At 36.7% G+C, this 20,070-nt stretch overlaps 1 protein-coding gene across 1 annotated transcript in view; it reads left to right on the forward strand.

Annotated features, from left to right (window-relative positions):
* Positions 1 to 13,297, forward strand: part of si:dkeyp-14d3.1 (transmembrane protein 132C) — a 212,679-nt gene extending 199,382 nt beyond the window's left edge. The window contains exons 7-9 of the mRNA XM_056729972.1: positions 4,689 to 4,959; positions 5,434 to 5,625; positions 11,674 to 13,297. Coding sequence (XP_056585950.1) covers positions 4,689 to 4,959; positions 5,434 to 5,625; positions 11,674 to 12,867 — 1,657 coding nt within the window. The 3' untranslated portion in view covers positions 12,868 to 13,297. The remainder of the gene's footprint in view (positions 1 to 4,688; positions 4,960 to 5,433; positions 5,626 to 11,673) is intronic.
* Positions 13,298 to 20,070: the final 6,773 nt, after the last annotated feature.

The raw sequence follows: 20,070 nt of genomic DNA on the forward strand, positions 1-20,070 counted from the left end.
ATGGTGCCAGAAATAAACCGTAAAAGAAAGAAAATTCATCTAAAATTAAATGTTTTACCAGTTCTTGTAAATTTCCCCATACTTTTTTTAAATAATTTTATTGTAAATAAAGTACTTCTTGCAAATAGTTTTTTTTACATTATATATTGAAAAACAGTTAAAAAATAATGTTTTTACAGTGCAGGTTTTATTACAGAATAAACCCCAACAGTGTGATCACACTGAAGAGGTTTATTCCCGATAACAGGCGGCTGCATGTACATTATCCCACTTATTACACGGCCATTTACCTCATAAGTTTTTGAAGATGAAATATTGATTTGAAATATTTTGTTAGCTCATTTTTAACAAATGCAGACCTGATGCAAGTAAAACCCATATACTTCTAGGTGACATGACGTTCAAATGCAAGGAACATGGCATTGATTTAAGCAGTAATGGATTTTCTCCCTAATTTAATAAATTACTGCTGCCCTGATCTCAAATCAATAAATGATTATGAATAATCGATAATAGCTTAAACCGTTTGCGTGAATAGGCACAATCTATAATAAATCTGAGTTGCTTAGAGAAGGAAAAAGAAAGACAGAGTTAAAGGATTATTGTAAATTCATTCATTCAGTTCTTCATCCTCATGCCATTTCAAAACTGTATGACTTTATTTCTCCTGCAAAACACACATATTTTGATAACTACACAACATTGACCCCCATTGACTTCCATTGTAGGGTCACAAACCACTGAGACATTTCTCAAAATATCTTATATGTTTCACAGAAGAAAGAGTCACATACAGGTTTAGAACCACATGAGGGTGAATAAATGATGACATCGTTTTTATTTAAATATGGTACAGTGCTTGGTATAATACGGAACACAAAATTCAATGGTAATAGTCAGTTCTCCCCTGGTGTTGTGCATGTTTCTAAATATAATAAACTTCAGCTAAATGTAATCAGTAGGACGCCCTACAACAGGTAAGGTCTTCATAGACAGTACAGTGTCTCCATTGGGAGGTTGTCTGTCATGCTGGATCGAGTGGACTTTAATGAGGCGCTCGATTCCCGTCCTCCTGACAGCATCAATCTCGGAGGGCACTAACAAGACTGCCACCTGATGCAATCATGTTCCTGTTCAGTGACAGGCACCCAAAGTACTTTCTACTGTCCTGTGGCGATAATGCACATTGCAGAGGTGACACCTAAACCCACTCACTCATGTTGTGGCGTCACCCTTACTGCGACACCTCCCACGTGTTTCTTAGTGTCAGCTTTGTGCTCTCTTTGGTACAAATACTGAAAATAACATTCACTTTAAATATGCTAATTATATTTACGAGACAAGATTTCAAGACATTGAAGGAACAGATTCCAGGCTCAACTCAACAGGATTTGTGGCGTAATGTTGATTGCGGCAGAAAGTAATTTCGATTTTTGTCTTAACATGAAAAACGACTGTGTCGCCCCGTGTTTGTTCTGTTTGACCTAGAGACATTTTTCATGCAAGAGAGGAGAAATTGTCCAATTGGGCCCATTGCATTGAAATATCACAGAGCCGTGCGTGTGTGTTTATGCATTCACAGTGAATTTCCATCTCCACACACACACATTTATATTTGTCGAGGGATAATGGGCATGACCTTGCTGATGTAACAGCATTATGGTTTGATGTTAGTGGGCATTGATGAGCCATTTATGTGTTGCCAGATCTTGTAAGAACAAAAAACAAACTGATTTCACAAAGAAAGCCCAAAATAAAACCCAAATAAATAAACCTGTAAATAATTTTTGGTTATTTAACACAAGCTCATAAGCTTAAATAATTGACTTGATTATGTTGAATGCTTACATTAAACATGGCTAAATTTCCCTAAATGCCTTAAAGTAATTCTTTATAGTAATCTTTTCAATAATTATGTTATTTCACAAATATGAAGCATTTTTATTTTTCATAAATAATAATATGAGGTTTTAATAATAATAATAATGAGAATAATAATACATACAGATTACATATTTTTGTTGTTGTTGTTGTTGTGATTACAAATTATTTAAATAGTATGCTACTACTACTAATAATAAAACATATTATTAATAAACAGTACTACAACTTATAATAATAAAATAGTACTTTTGTACATCTTATTATTATTAATATTATTATCATTAACAATAAGAGTAATAATACTTTTGTACATATTGTAATTATTATTATTAACAACAATAACAGTAATAATATAAATGTATTATTATTATATGAGGAAAACTTTAAAACTTCCAAAAATATTTGTTTACTTAATATCTAAACATTAAACTTGTTCAAAAAGAATTAGCACGCCTTAAGCAGAAGTCCAAACGAGCTTATAATAAGTGGACATGGCAACCCGGATCCATTTATTTACAGTATATGTACAAGATAGGAACCGTTGGGTTCTTTAGCCTCTGCCAAATTCACTGCCAGTTGGTCCGTGTAATGCGAGAGACAGAGAAAGTGACCCGAGAGAGCATCGCTGTACTCATGCCAAACCCATGGAGTGTACAGTGCCACACTGCCCCTCACTTTGTGGGATGGTGTTAACAGCGTTCGCTCAACACCAGGCAAGCGTGATAAAGTCCCATCGCTGGGAATGGCTATTCGTGTCCGGATCAAGAAATTACACTGCGTGAGTGAGATATGTTGTGTTAGTGAGGGGCTGGCCCTCAAGGGATTTGTCTGTTCTGTGAAAAATATGGTTTATTGAATCATCCTCTGATCTCCAGTGTAGGTAAATAAACAAGTGCTGTCGGTGCCATGAACAACGGATGGATAACACAAAATGCCATTTGTAAATATTTCATCCTTCTCCAAAAATTACAAAATCAGATTTTTCACATTGTCAGGATGTGAATTATAAATGATTACATGAAAACAAATCACAGGTTGTCAGTTACAGGTCAAAAAGTACTTAATAAATGCACATTGATGTCAAATCATATTAACTCTCGGTTATAAAGGTGAGCACATTTAAAATAGAGTGCTTTTGCATTATTAAACAATCAAAGCTTAGTGTGTAGACAGTTATGTCTCAATTATTAAAAATACATAATTACGCATTCATTAACAATCAAAACTGATTGTTTTATTTAATATGTAATAATATAATCAAAGATATAACATTATTGTAGCAGATGAAAGCATTGAACAAAAATAGTACAAAGTGACTTTAGAAGTCAAATTGTTTGATTTTGACATTATTCAACATCATCCTCATATGTGACCCTAGACAACAAAGTCTTACGGGTAAATTTTTCGATATTTAGTTGTTCACATAATATGAAAGCTAAATAAATAAGCTTTCTATTGATGTATGAGTTGTTAGAATAGGACGATAACTGGCTGCGATACAACCGTTTAAAGCTCAGGAATCTGAGAGTGCAAAAATATCTAAATATTGAGAAAAGTGCCTTTGAAGATGTTAACCAGAGGCGCTGTGGCAGGCCATCCACTCATAAATATATAGTTTTCATATATTTAACGTAGGACTTTTACTAAATATCTTCATGGACCATGATCTTTACTTAATATCCTAATGATTTTTGGCATAAAAGAAAAATCGATCATTTTGACCCATACAATTTTTGTCTTTTGCTAAAAAGGTCCCGTGCTACTTAAGACTGGTTTTGTGATCCAGGGTCACATATGTACATGTTTAGAGTTCTTAAACTAGATTTGGTCTAAACGGTGTCTTTATCTCACCCCCATTTCCTCCTATTCACTATTTTAAGCTTTGTATTATAAAAGGGTGACTACGATTTAAGGCAAATTGTCAAAAACTTGTGTAGAGGGCATGAACTGTTTTCTGATGCGAGACGCCTTAGATTTACTGCGCATACATTACATCAATGCATTTGGTGTATTATTAATATAAATAGTGACTCACAGTCAATTGCATGTGTCCTTGTATACATGACCTGAGACTAACCTCCTCTTTGAGTTACAAAAAGCAATACAGCATGTTCTGCTTTACTATTGCTAAGTAATGAAAACAGAAAAGGAATATAATTTCTCACTAAACGTAAATATATGAATTGATTTGTTTCTTAAATACAGTAAATAAACTTAAATGGGAATATATATATATTGTGCATGTCGAGTTATTAATGAGGTGGAACAAAACAGTTGTTCTGCGGTGTGAGGGGAAATGTTTCAGATTAATCTGTGTTAATTGATCAGACACACATTGAATTTGTCGTGCGTTTGCGCTGCATTATGAATGAATAAGAAGACAGTGCTCATTTCACCACAGACAGTATCTCTCACACACATGCTGAACCACGAAATATCATTTTCTTTCTAGCAATTTTCGGATTGTCTGTTATGAGTTTGATCTGCTGTATAAATACTGTAAACATATTTCAAGCAGTTTTGCCTCAGTTTCTTAGTGTGTTTACTGAAACACATTAGACACTTATCTTTAAATACTGCCTAGTTTTTAACGTTGGCATCTGATATGAACAGAGAAGAACAGTCATCTCTGAAGGAAATGAAACACTTTGTTGTATATAAAAAGTATTAAAAGGAGCTTTTTAACTTGTTGACTGCACATTTTATATCAAGCTTAAAGTCTGACAACGATGATATGCTGGATCTGATCATGAAGCCTTTTAATAGTTTTTGTTATAATACACTTTTATATTTGACATTCCCAGGTCGACGCGGGACAGTGAGGATGATGATGAAGAGCGCAGAGGAAAGACCTGCACGTTGCAGTATCAGAGGGCCATGGTGCGTGTGCTCACACACTTCATAGCCGAGTCGTCTGTCATGCGAGGTCAGGTGGCCCACATGCTTGGCAGTGATTGGCAGGTGGATATCACAGATCTAGTCTGGGACTTCCTGAAAGTGGAGAACCCACGAATCGCCAGGCTGAGAGATGGACGTATTCTGGAGGGAATGGATACTGGAATGACTAGCATTCAGGTACATGTGTCTTCTGGTTTCTCGTTTATGTACCGTAGCAGGTGACATAATCCATCTAAAGAAACCGCTGTTTCTTAAGATGTTATGTTTCCGCAGCCCACTTTGGGCTGATATTACCATGTACATGTCTGAGGAGCTCCCCGTGACCCGAGGTAGTTCGGATAAGCGGTAGAAAATGGATGGATGGATGGATGTCTGAGGAGGTGTTAGTCATCTGGATTTATTTTGCTGCTTCGAGACAAGATAGCTAATATGAGTTCCTCTGCTGTGAAAGTGTGGGCAGGAAAGATTCTGCCTGTAACACCTTTTTATTGCATCAATCACTAGATGGCTTCACAGCTTTGTGTTTGGGATATTTTTCTCTGTATTTGGGGGTAAATCCCTGTAGCATCACTGTTACCTCAAGCAATCCTGTGTTGACTATGAGAATCCATATGATGTTTGTGATTATTCAGAGTTTTGTCTGTTCTCTAGGTTCTGTCTCCGCTGTCTGACTCTATACTGGCAGAGAAGACAGTGAGGGTTGTGGATGATCGAGTGACCATCACTGAACTGGGCCTGCAGTTGGTCAGCGGTCTCGCGCTCAGTCTGCAGCTCAGCACAGGAAGCAACAGAGCCATCAGTGCCACGGCGACCACACAGGAAGTGCTCAGCAATCCCAAACAGGTAAATCCACAAACAAAATATTAGTATAGGGCATGAATGTACACTTCTGTTATATTTGTTGTACTTGTGCCATTTTTTACAACCAGATTCTTGACGTCTTATCCTTTTAAAATGAAGAAAAAAAAAAAAAGGACAATCGTGGCCTAATGGTTAGAGAGTCGTAATTGTGACCAGAAGGTTGCTGGTTCGCTTCCGAGGGCCGGCTGGTAACAATTGAGGTGCCCTTGAGCAAGGCACCATACCCCTACATGCTCCCCGGGCGCTGCAGTGATAGCTGTCCACTGCTCCGGGTGTACATGTGTTCATCACTTGATGTCCGTGTGTTCACTACTCACTGGATGGGTTAAATGCAGAGGTCACACAGTGGGTCAAATAAAAAAAGGTAAAATGACCGGTTGGCTACTACCAAGGAGTTGACACCACACAGTACGACATCACAACCAAAATCTCTGGATTCACCGGTTATACGACAACACTATACAAGCGAGTTTCTTAAAGTCTTGACCCTGTCAAAAGTTTGGTTTTAGTGACCTGATCAGCCAAACCGCATAGAAAAGCTGCAGAAATACCTTTGTTTGTGTGAATAGGCCTAAGGGAGATTCTATAGGTTCTGGTTTCCATCGATTTTTGGGTCCAAACCTACACACATTTACTTATTTATCAAATGAGGACATTTCATAGACTTTTGTTTTATACACAGCTAGTTATAAACATTAAAATTTAATGCAAATTTTAACCATAACCCGAAAAACTGTATTTTTACAATTTTAAAAAGGCTTTATTTGCTGTATTTTATAGTGTTGTTCCTCAGTGATGTTTTGATCTGATTTGTCAGGTAATACTCATTCTGGGTACACATTTTCCCCAAATTATAGTTTAGTGGGTGCAAACACACACATACATCTGGTTGGCACTTGCACTGGCTTACATAGTAATCCCTGGTTTGCACCTCTATAATACTTTATTGTCTTGAGAGTCACAATGGCAAACTGTTCTATGCCTCCCTACATTCATTATGTAAATATTAATTAGCAGAAAAATACAATACAAACCAATTGTAAGATGAATTTGACTGATACCGTCATTCTTTTCATTAGATATTGTATGTGTGTTTGTAATCGTAGTGAAATTCTAATATTGTAATAAATTAATGTGTTGCCAAAATATTTTTTTTCTCCTTATAGATAAATGAAATTAAAAAAATATATATAATAATTTATAACATTTAATATTCATGAAAAAAGATTTTGATATAGATGTACAGTATATAGAATACCCCACCATTGTGGTGGCAGTTTTTTCACATTTTCTATATAGGTCATGTTCATTATACAGTATGACTTTCAAAGCTGTCCACGTGTTAAGAAAACCTACAGAAAAATGCCATAATGGGGAGAAATGTCAATCTTAAGAACAAGTCTCTTTAAAGGACCATTGAGTAATTTTTTAGCGGCATCTAGTGGTGAGGTTGCGAATTGCCCTCCCTTCAGAAGCACTACGTTGGCTGAAACAGAACTTAGATGTTGGCGTGTTTTCGATTCTTTGCCAAAGACCTATTTATGAAATGTGCTCTGTAGAGCAGTTTCTCCTTTTAGGGCTACTGTAGAAACAACATGGCAAACTCCATGCAAGAGTACCATTGCATGGAAATTGCTCATTCTAAGATAAAAAAGACAACGCTTCATTAGGGATGGACTTCATACACCTCTGAAGACAGTTATGCATATTAGATTGGGTTTCTGTCAATAGATCCTCTAAAAAACAACACACTGATTCTTTAAGCTTACAGTATATAAAAATTGCACATTTTACTATAATTCATTCAGTTGCTATACTCCAAAAATCATCATTAATAATCATATAAATAAAAATGTCTAATAATATCTGTCACTTAAGCATATCAGATTCAGTCATTCATTGCTTTTGAATTAAATACCAGCCCTCCTCTGGTGTCCAATTGTTAGCACATCATTTCCTGAAAAATGCTCAATTTCAGCAATCCTTTTTATCAACAACAGCTTTATAAGTGCAGGAAGAGCCTATTTAGGGAGCATTTCTCTTTATTGACCATTTGGTCCACAAGTGTGTTGTTTCACCCCGGGGATGAAAGTAACTATGGTTGCCATTGGTTACCGTGTGTCATGTTTAATTATGTCTTAGTTATTGTACTCAGAGGAGATGCTATGTGCATTGCTTCAGTACCTGAACTCAATGTAATCGTCTCCTGCTTCACAGTCTCAATCAATATGACACACCTCGGTTTAGCAACAGCTCGCTTCTTTTAGCACCATCCTTTCAATTAAGCACAACAGATGTGGGTTTGTATACCCAGAGGATTTCTACTGTAGTCTGTAAATTCATGTGGAAGCGTGACAGTGAGTTTCATATTAAAGTGACGCAGGGGCTCAGTGTTCTTCAAATTTCCAGCAGAATTGCCTTTGAATGTAAGAGTAATAAAAAGTGACGGAATTTGGATTACATTTTTACTTGCAGATGACTCTCTTTGGAGTCTTCATAAAACAAGTGACTTTTTTCACAAAATTGTGTACTGTAAATTTGCCTTTCAATTGTCTGTGATCAACTTTTATGCCCAATTTATGCATAAATCCGATTTATACTCTTTTCATGCGAAAGAACAATAGCTGTCCCAATCCTTTTGAAAGTCTCAGTTCTGTTTGCTTTTAAAGTATTACAGACATCAGCATGACCAGCCTCGTTCATTCTGTGTCTTTGTGTTATTAGAGCGCTCAGGGAGTCCCTCCCCGCAGGAGGATTTGTAGCATGTTATCCCTGGACAGCGGGCTATGATGTCTTGATAAGTGAAGAGCTTAAGACTTGTGTGTTGCAAATCCCTGCAGTACATGCGTTCTCGTATCTGTAATGGGACTGTTATCTATTCATATCTGTTAATCTGACTTCTCTCCACCCACTGAGAGGAACAGGGAGAGCACTTTGATCTCTGGATCGTCTTTTTTAAAATACTCTGACTGACCCAGTCACAATCCTAAATTAAAGAAAAACATGAAGTTTGCAGTGGCAAACTGCATCGATTCAAATATAATATATTGAAAGTTTGATTTGCCGTAGTTGAATATTGATGCCTTCATTTTGTGGTTTCCAACTTTTTTTGGGGGGAAATCCAATGATGAAGAAATTTGTAATGGGATTTGTAAACTAGTTATGGGATCAAATGTTTTTTGGTTAAGGAGACCAAGGCATCCAAATGGTTTAATGCTCGTAAAAAGATCACATTTAATTCAATTTAAAGATTTCTATTGGGAAAAATAGTAAGTTATACTTAAGGACTTAAAGACGTTAACGGAACAATACAGGGTTTTTAGAAGGATCTATTGACAGAAATGCAATATAATATACAAAACTCTTTCTTCAATATACAAAATGTTACTCACATACTTATCTAAATCAAAGCAACCTCCTCGGGGTTAAATTTTAAGATCTTTCTCTCAAATGACTCTCTGCTGGAAAGTATCTCCATAGATACAGGGGCGTAGCCAGAACATTTTTTACTCTTAAACGTGTTTGTTTTTTGTTTGGCTAATTAAACATTTGCCATACAACAGATAACTGTTTAAACATTACAAAAATATAAGATGTTACAAATTACAAGAACATTAACAAGGGGTTATATGAAACAAAGTGTGTAAAACGAGAAACTGAAGTCATTTTCTCTTTTCAAGCACATGTACATTCTTTTATCAATTACACATATTATTATATGTGTATAAGTGCTGTATATGCACTTTTGTAAATCAAGAAAAATCTAACACCTTAATTCTTTGCAAGACTACATGGAACTGAATTATATAATCAAATAACATCATTGCATTTCTACATAATATCAGTACACAGACAGTACACTGACACTAAGCGGTTAGCAGCTTTTTAGCTATAGCACTCAGACTGTTTGCGTCAGTGCGTCAGTGTATGACATCATATTAAGGCGAGAGTAATATTCTCGCATTACTTTCAGTGTAAACGTTAAATGATCTGCGCAGCACTGCGTAAACTCATCTTAAAACTGCTTCGCACAACAGAGGTGGCCAGATAGAAATCAGAAGAAATACAATGAATACATGATTAATGAAAAAATATACATCTTTAATGAGCTGAAGCGATTATTTTATCGACACTATAAACCGAATAAATGTGCTGGTGTTTCTAAATGACTCTTCTGATTTAAGTGATCTCCTGCAGAGTATTAAACCATGATGAATGAAAGGTTTGGCTGAGCTTGATTCATTCCATTTTGGTCTTGCCTTATCCACAAAAAACACATGACATGCTGAGTAAATATCTGTCCAGAATAGAGCAGATTCATGAGGCAGCATAGTCTACCGGGAACAAGTTTATGATGGTGAAAATGTCGTCTAGACAAGGTTGAGATTTAAAATTATTTGTATTCCATAATGTATTTCTGGTTGAGGAATTATTGAAATATCAGTTTCCTGGAGATTTTACTGTATAGCTCCCATCTTAACTTTAAGATGAAGTCCACACACTACCTTCTTACAATTAAACTTTTAAGGTTTTTGTTTTGTTTGGCCATTTGGTCCACAAGTTTGTTGTTTCATCCCGGGGATGAAAGTAACTATGGTTGCCATTGGTTACCGTGTGTCATGTTTAATTATGTCTTTGTTAATGTACTCAGTGGAGATGGTATGTGCATTGCTTCAGTACCTGAACTCAATGTAAGCGTCTCCTGCTTGACAGTCTCAATCAATATGACACACCTCGGTTTAGCAACAGCTCGCTTCTTTTAGAAGATGGTCATTTTTAAGCTTTTTGTATCCCTAAAAGGGATAGTTCCCCTGAAAACGAAATTACTGTCATCATTTACTTACCCTCAAGTTGATCAACCCTGTTTCAATTTCAATGATCTGTTGCACGAAGAATGTGGAAAACCATACAGTTCTGGCGAACCATTGACCACCATAGTAGATTTGTTTCCGACTATAATAATGCCCCAGAACTGTTTTGTTATAAATATTCTTTGAAATATCTTTCTTTGTGTTCATCAGAACAATGTTAATTATACAGATTTGAAACAATTTGAGGTTAAGTAAATGATGTCACCAACACAATCCAAACACATTACGAGGTGTCAACTAAAATATAAAAACTTTTGTTTTGTTACCAAAAATTATGTCAATAATTAACAATTATAATGTTTTGAAACAATGCCCTATTTAGCATTTAACCTGTTTTGACCAAATCTTGACATTAAACAAGAAATAATTTTAGGACAGGAATTAAAATGAATGTTGATTTAACGCAACATTTGTCTAATCTTTAAACAAATGTTATTTTATTATTGTTGTCCAGACCTAAACCAACTGCTGGAACAACTAACTTAATAAAGTTCATTTTTAAAGTTCATGAGTTCAAATTTTGTGTATTTAAAATCCCAAAATGTTTTGACCTTTAAAGGGATACTTCATCGAAAAGTGAAAATTCTGTCATAAATGAATCTCTAGTTGTTTCAAATCTGTTTAAGTTTCTTTGTTCTGATGAACACAAAGGAGTAATGTTTTTAAGAGTGTCAGTAACCAAACAGTTCTTGGATAGCGTAGGAAAAATGACAATGGTGACAAAAGTGCCCCAGAACTGTTTGGGTTTTGGTTACAAGCATTCTTACAAATATCTTTCTCAGTCTTCATCTAAACAAAGACATTTGTAAAGATTTAAAACAACTTGAGGGTGAGTAAATGATGACTGCATTTTTATTATTGGGTTACTGTCACTTTAAGGAAAAACGTGTCCAAGTTTTTATGGGTTTAAATTAGAAGCCTTTTCTAATTTACAGCATCTGAATGACTACTGCCCACTTACCTGCTTTCAACAAATCAATTTTTTAATCAAAATCAATTTTCAGGATTTCTTTGTGATTAATAAGGTGAATCACCTTATTAACGTTCATAAACTCAGTTATCCCATCTCCATAATCACACCACTCCCATTTCCCTGTAACTGATCCTTTGCTGTGTCTGAAACACTCACATGTCTTGTTTTACTCTTTGTGCTCTGTAGGAGGCGCTAATCAGTGCCTGGCTGCAGTTCAGTGACGGCTCCATGGCCCCTCTGGACATTTACAACCCTGAGCACTTTCTCCTAACAGCCACGTCTCTGGATGAAGAAGTTGTGTCCGTGCGCCAAGACGCAGCAGGCCGGTGGCCCATCATTTCCGCACGAGCCGAGGGTCAAGGACTGCTGGTGCATGTCGAGATGACAGTATCTGAAGTGTGTCAGAAGTTTAAACGTCGCAGTGTCCTGGCAGCCGGAAACTGCAACATCCGTGTGAAGTTTGGTCGCAGCGACAGCGCTTTAAGGCCTGGCGACTACGGCCAGGATGGCGAGGATGCGTACAGCAGACCAGGTGACCGCCAACAGAACCCGTCTCTGCCTGACAGGACCGGAATGGACAACCATTACTACGGAAGCTCTATCTCAGACATGGAAGACGGAATTACGAGAAGAATCACGACCACCACCAAGACGGCAATCGTGAGAAGACCAGGTGGAGAAAAACTCTCAGATGACGGGAGCCAGTTGCCGGGCATTCCCATCGACTTCTCTGACTTTCCCGCTCAAGTGGATCTTCCCCGTGGACAAAACATTGACGCCGATGACCTTCAGACACCTCACGGACTAACTGATCTCGAAATCGGGATGTACGCTTTGTTAGGCGTCTTCTGCTTGGCTATTCTGGTCTTTCTCATCAACTGCATCTCCTACACGCTCAAGTACAGACACAAGGAGATATCCATCGAAGGTCAAGAGAACATGCACCACTCGCACGACTGGGTGTGGCTGGGAAATGACGCCGAACTTCTGGAGAGTCACGGGAGTTTGTCTCCGCAGACCGAAGAGCACATTACCATCATGGACTCCAGCTTAGGCGGGTTAGAAGAAGGAAGTCAGCTTCTCAACGGCGGCTCTCTGCAGAAGAACGTTCAAGGTCAGGTGCACAGAGGAGCGGACAGCACTACGGTCTGCACCAAAGACAGCAAGGGCGATTCGCCGACCACCAAACGGAAACGCGTGAAGTTTACCACATTTACAACCATCCCGGTGGAGAGCGTCAGCCCTGTTAAAGAGAAGCTGGGGTTGGAGTCGGATGACGATATTAAGTGGGTGTGTCAGGACGTTGAGATCGGCGACTCCAAGGAACTGCGAAACTATATGGAGCGGCTAACTGACAGTGCTTTGAAGGAGGTGGCGTAGTTTAATCGGCACGTGCAAACTGAACTCACCCTTATGCCTTTGTAACAGAGTACGAGCCAGAGAATTACTACATGAACCTTACTGAACACATCAGCCATTACGTGTTACAAGGATGTTTATCGTTTTGGTTTGACATGGGAACTGACATGAAAGCAACAACAGACTTACGGTGAAATTTTGACAAAACGAATCGATTTTTTTTAATGTGCGCTTTCATTTATACGTTCTTTGCTCTCATCATTTTTTTAATGATTTTATTTTAGCACCTTTTCTAGTTAAAACACTAAATGGTATTTCCAGGCTTGCCGATGCTCAGCTCTCTCATATGAGGCTACAGAAGTGTATACGGATGGTGACTTGTAGATTAAGGGTTTGTAATATTCATGAATATGGAATCATTGTAAATAAAGTGCACATAGAATGGTTTGGATTTCGATGACTTTATGAGTTTTATTTCTGTCGTATGGCTTGATTTAGTACAAACACTTCACAATATCTTCAATTAAGAAGGGTTTCTTGTTTTATTTAGTGTTTATTTATTGCTGCTTGAAAATAATACCAAACCTCATTTCCAGACTGCAAGGTTACTAGTAGCTCATATACTCCCTAACTAAATCAATTTTCCAGGACCTCAAGGCTCAAATTATATTTTATTTCCCAAATCTCAGTTAAAACTTCTTGTTGCTGGAAGCGTCAGAAAGCAGCTGTTTCAACTGAGATAGCAACCTTATTAAAGCACTCGAATATATTCAGCTGTACTCATTTGTAATCATGGACAATTTCTGCAAGAAAAACATCAATTAGACATTTTGAAATCCGGTCCAGAAGAAGTTTAAACTTGAGAGAGAAGGGCAGCCCCCAAAAATGTCAATATTTATGCAGCATATAATAACACTCTTGTTTGATAAAGGCCAAATTAATTCTATAATGTTTGTAGCACATGTTAATGTGACATTTTCTCTGCAATCCTTGAAGCCAAAATATTTTAACATTTCACTATACAAATGCTAATTATTATAATAGTAGATATCACTTACTCTGATGATCAATGCTATTGGCTTCATTCTACTAATGGGAGAGCATAACTCCTCACTCAGTGAAAAATCCTTAGTACTGTAGCCCCACAACATCAAAAATAAAATAAAAATTCTGTCATCATTTACTCGCCTTCGAGTTGTTCCAAATCTATAAGATATGGAAGAATCTATAGAAAGATATTTGGAAGAATGCTTGCAACCAAACGGTTCTTGGCCACCATTGACTAACATGCTAGGAACATTTCTTTATAAATGTATTTGTTCTGTTGAACACTAAAGAAGATATTTTGAAGAATGTAGGAATGCAAACAGTTCTGGGACACTTTTGACCCATCTCATTTTTTCTACTATGGGAGTCAAGGGGGTCCTAGAACTGTTTGATTACAAGCATTCATCCAAATATCTCACTCAAATAAATTGATACAGGTTTGGAATAACTCAAAGGTGAGTAAATGAAAACAGAATTTGTTTTGCTGTGGACTATCTCTTTAAAGGGAATTCCTGCAAAATTTGTGGAACAAAACACCAAATTTCAGAACCTTGATGGTGTGATCCAGTCGACTTATGTTTGGAAATGACACATTTGATCTTTAACGAAAATAAAAAAATAATAAATAAATTTAGGTTCATGAAATAGTAAAAGTTGAACAATTATTAAAGGAACAGTTCAACCAAAAAGTTAAAATTCTGTCATCATTCACTCACCCTCGGGGTTGTTTCAAATCTGTGTAAAGTTTGTTGTTCTGTTGCACACAAAGAGAGATATTTGTAAGAATGTCTGTAACGAAACAGATCTGGGGTAGTTAATGGTGCCGAATTGTAGTTAATGGTGCCACATAACTTTTGTAGTTTCCCACATTCTTTAGCATATTTTATTTTGTGTCATACAAAAAGATGTTAACAGTTTTGTAAAATAAAGGCATGCGTAAAATATCCTGTGTTCTAGTAAATATAAGCACAAAGACATTTTTTTCCAATAAACATTATAGAATTCATGCAGTGTGTGTTACATTGAATAAAATCACACAGATGACATTCTTAACATGTTGAATCAGTATGAACTGTGTGGAGGTTTAATCCTTAGGACCGATTTAAGGATACTTGTGCTTGTACGCCCCCTCCCAAAAAAATCTCTCATTACTTAATCTTGTGTTGTTTCAAACATGAACAGTATGGCTTCCTTTTTTCTGTGGAACTCAAAAGGAGAAAGTGAAATGGGACAAACGCTGTCAAACTTTAAAAACAACCTTGAAAGAAGCAGCATATTTCATATGATAGCAGATAAATTGAAATATTCTGCAGCAGCTCTGAATGTAATTCATATTCCTCATATTTAATCCTGTGAGCTGTCTAAATGTACTATGTTTTAATATACAGTACATGAACGTGAGATTTGAGAGGGACAATTTTCATTGAATAATGATTTAAAACTCAATCCAAGTTGCATTGCATGACATGAGAATATTAGGATGGTTCAAAATATAGCATGTAATAGTACAGCATGCTATTAAGACTTCCACTCTGTTCTACGTTAAAGATCACAGGTATTTTTTATAAAACGTCTACGCACAGATTTGATTTTAGAGTGTGCGTATGCAAAAATCCACGGGAACATTTATATTGATAAAAACGCTCTTTGATGTAGATAGTGATAGTGTCACATCAGGGTCTGAGCCAGGTTTCAAAGTGACAACGTAAACTTTACGTTACAGCGTATGCGTGCATTCGTGGACTGTCTTTTACTTCCAGTACACATTCACAAACAATAGAGTGCTTGTAGATTATTTCTGTTAACAAGCAAAAGAAACCGAGAAGAACCCTTACTTGGCTAAACTTGCCTCTCCAATATGTTGAATTTAGACTGCAATACCAAGCTCAACCGCTAGATGTCAATGTCCCAAACAGTTTCTTTAAATGCGACAAAAGTACAGGACCCATTCAACAAAAAGTTATTTTAATAAAATGAACCTACAAAAAAATCAACAAATAGTTTGTTTAATACAATTATTATGCAATAAAATAATCTTAATTAATATTAGCATAAATACAATTTAATAAAATATGAATAGTTATATTATTAGACACTAGCCAAACACAGACAGGAAGTTAACTGTATTCCATGTGCATGCGTCCGGTGAAACGGTCTATATTTATAAAAACGCTGTTTGATGTGGAAAGTGTTTAGCGCCACATCAGTGTCTGAGAGAAAGATTTTTTTTACATTGACAGGAGCGCTTTTATATGTGAATGACATCAATTTGACTTTGTGTCACAGTGGAGATGTGAAACTATTTAGCTGCACACAATTTCAAGATCTTTAGCCATTTATAAACTTCACATCTGAAAGAGAGGCGTACGCTCACACTTTGAAAAACGACCTTATATTTAGGACGGTTTCTGTGCAGCATTTTATAAATGAGACCACAGCTCTGTATCATTTCGTAAAAAAATCCTCTGAATTCTTGGAATCCCTGATAGAGGAAAGTCTCACGGATTTAAAATGACATAAAAGGTTAGCTAAATGAAAATGAACCACTGGATGTCATGGTCTCTGGGAATTGAAATCCACTCCATTGCTATTACATACTGTATATATAATGGATGTATAAATATCAATTACATTTTAAAATTCATCCATGTTTAGAGAGTTTTATCTAGTCATTTAAAGACTGCAGTCAAACATGGTCAAATTAACAAACAATGTTGCAAACAACATTACTTTTTGAATTAACCTTAACTACTTTCAGCAAAGTGCTTCATTGAAAAACAACATGTCAGCACAGAGATTTGGAAACAGCACAGATGTGATGACAGACATGTTAAAAGAATATATGTTGTGATGACATCATCACCACGCGAATGACCGTAAGACATCACGTGACAACTGTTACTATTCAAGCAGACTTTTCTATTCTACTTAAATATCTGGCAACCATGCAAACAGACTACAACCACAAGCCGCTCAAAACAAAAAAACACAAAATAACATCATGTTCACTTCACACCTTTTAAAACCTGACTCTGAAGCTTGTGCACAAAGCTCTAGTGTAATTATTTATAAGTTATTCTGTTTTTGTTTTCCGTGCCTTTGTTAATCACGCATCAGTAGCTTGTCTACACAACTCCAGTGGCGGCTCTGAGTGTTGGATTATTGATCGCCTGCTCCAAGTCAAACGAAAACAACCCCATTGAATAAAGTCGGCATGTCGAAGCTTTCTAATCCCTGCTGCTCTTCCCGTCTCTCTCTCTTTTATCAGGAGTATCATATCAATCACTTCATCTCATAGCCTCGGGCTTTTCTCTTTCTTCCTGGATGTTTCCTGACACGAGTCCTCCCCTCTGCTGCTCTCTCAGACACACACACGGCTTTTGTTTTCCAGCATTCTGATAAATTACGTCTTTGTTTTCGGTTTTGAATCCGTCTCTCGTCTGGTACGTTTTAAATGGGTCTCTATCAGGAGAGAGATTTATATACAGGCAGCATGTGTTGCACAGGGCTGCTGTGAATTGAGGTGTGCTTTGTGGACTGTGAAGGGCACTTCAAACTGAGACGACTTGGGGAGTAATAATCTATGCCCCTGTGAGGGGTAAAACTGATGAAGCGCCCGCTGTAATTAACACATCTTTTATAATCGCTTTTACTCTTCCATCATCATTTTAAGATGACGTATAGCCCAAAATATTTTTCTCCGTTTATATGCATCCTTGTTTTTCATAAGGGTTGACGGGTCTATCTGCCTCTTGCTAGGTGAAGGCTATATATGTTGAACATCAGCATTTTTAGTCAAGTGATCAATGTTCTCCATCTTAACAGATCCTACCTTAACTAAAGGTCTCTGACATCTAAATATGGCTACTTTCTTATTATAGCTTATTAAATTGCTACATAATCAGTATGCAAAATGAGTAGTATGTCCAAACGGTAGTAATAGAAGTATGGCATTGCTAAGAAACCACGAGCCGCACTCACCGCGAAGGTGTCGGCAAAGGCTTACTAGATTTTCAGCACTGGCATGCATGGAAAAAAGTGTGCTGCGACTGTGTGGCTCTCTATTCGAAGGCACTTGTCACATGTCTACATTTAACATAAAAAACTTGCGTACGCAGAAGACGTGAAATGTGATTATTCGGATGTTTTTTGTACAGGGAGTGGTAATAAAAACATTCAGGGCTTTACTAAGTCATTCAGAGCTTCAGCCCCCTAGCCCACCCATAGTGCCCCCCCCTGTTTAATACTTAACTCTTAAAAAAAAAGATCTTTAAAAGGTTCTTCACAGCAGTAACATAGAATAACCATTTTTGGTTCCACAAAGAACCATTCAGCCAAAGGTTCTTTAAAGAACCATCTCCTGCTTACTTTTTATAATGTGAAGAACCTTTTCCACCACAAAGAACCTTTCTTGATGGAAAACAACGACATATCTTAACATATATCAGTGCGATTGTTTTAACTCAGGATGCACACTGGTCTAGTCCTGGCTTTAGCTTATCCCTGTCTGTGAAAACGCCCCATGGTGTTCAAAGTATCAACACAATATTAGTTAACATGGATAATATATTTGAAATAATAACAAAAAAATATAATGTATTATGTGTTAAAGTTATTAGATCAAAAAAGATAATACAAAATTTAAAAACTGTGAAATAGGGAAATAAAACGTGCGGTCACATGACAATCATACAAATATTTGACATTTGTATAGAACTCAATACACATATTTTTTATTGTTGCTTATTTCAATAGCACAATACCTTAATGGTACATCACTGTCATACTCACTGAAATATTTTTGTGTTATTCACTGCAACGATCTGTGTGACGTGGGTCCACAGTTTATAAAATATGTATTACATGACAGTCACTGTTTGCAGATGACAAAATGAAATAGCATTGCTGTAAACTAAACCCAACCTGTTCCGTTTTGCATGTTTCCTCCAAATATTCCCCACTCAGAAATGAATATTGTAATGACAGACACGTCTAAGATAAGCAGACAGGCTGTCAATTCATTAATTGACAAGCTGTCTGCTAACAAAAGCAGTTTATTCAGCGTACTGAAGCATCTTCTTTATTGACAAAATAGCCTCTTATCTGCTTGCCAGCGGCGTTCAACTTTATTTTGCTAACCTTGGAGGTTCCCCCTTAGGGAGGAGCTCTGGTCAAACTACAGACGTCCTGTTTAATTTTAGCTTTCTTTTATCTGACGTTCAGCTTTTGCCTGAATACAAATGAAAACGGTGAGTTCTTTTGTAACAACAGACTAGAAAAGACAGGAGGAATGTATAACAGGATTTCATATTTAGCATAAATTACTCTTTAAGGATGGGTTGGCAGATTTGGTGTTAAAGTGTTGGTTTATTGATAAATTTATGTTTTCCATCTATGATAGACAAACATACAAACGATTATCTGTGCTGTTTACTCGAACACAAACACACCTTGCACACAAATGACCTTCAACTCAGCATGCGGATAAACTTAGTGATCCATGTGCTAATAGGAAGTAATAATGTATAGACGAAGGTGTCGTGTCAAACATACCATTAAAAGCACACTTGCATTAAAATCAAGAGAATGTGAAGTGTTCTTACGCTGTTGGACACGTGTATTGGAGAGCATCCACAGGACACAGACCGAGGATTAAGCTTTAGATAGGAAGAGCACTGAGATAATACTGTGGAGCCTATCGTGAACCCTTTGTAGCTTTGCAGTTTGTCTGTGACTATATTCTATATAATTGAACAAAACTAGAGTGGCATATTCATGTACGCCATATGGATTCAAAGTCTGGCTCCTCAAGTCTTTGGATGGTAATATTAGATTCTAACTTCTTAATCACAGGACTGTGTTGAAAACATGTAAGAACTCCCTGTAGCTACTACCAAGACCAGATATAGAGTCAAACGGTTTAACTTCCGCTATGTGTGTGTTGATGGTTCTGGCTAGTGGTTAATAATTTAATTTACATTAATATTAATTTAAATATAGGCAAGAATTGGTTCTTTTACTGGTAATCCAAATACTGGCTAGATATACTTTTGACTTGCTAGCTAATCTAATTTACTTGTTATTTCTTTAACTTGCTATCAGAAATAATCTACAGGGACTGTTCTTTGCAGATGTATACCGGAAGATAAAAATTTGGTCCAAAATTGCTTATGCGCA

Source organism: Triplophysa dalaica, chromosome 18 (genome assembly GCF_015846415.1).
Source record: "Triplophysa dalaica isolate WHDGS20190420 chromosome 18, ASM1584641v1, whole genome shotgun sequence".
NCBI classification, from domain to species: domain Eukaryota; kingdom Metazoa; phylum Chordata; class Actinopteri; order Cypriniformes; family Nemacheilidae; genus Triplophysa; species Triplophysa dalaica.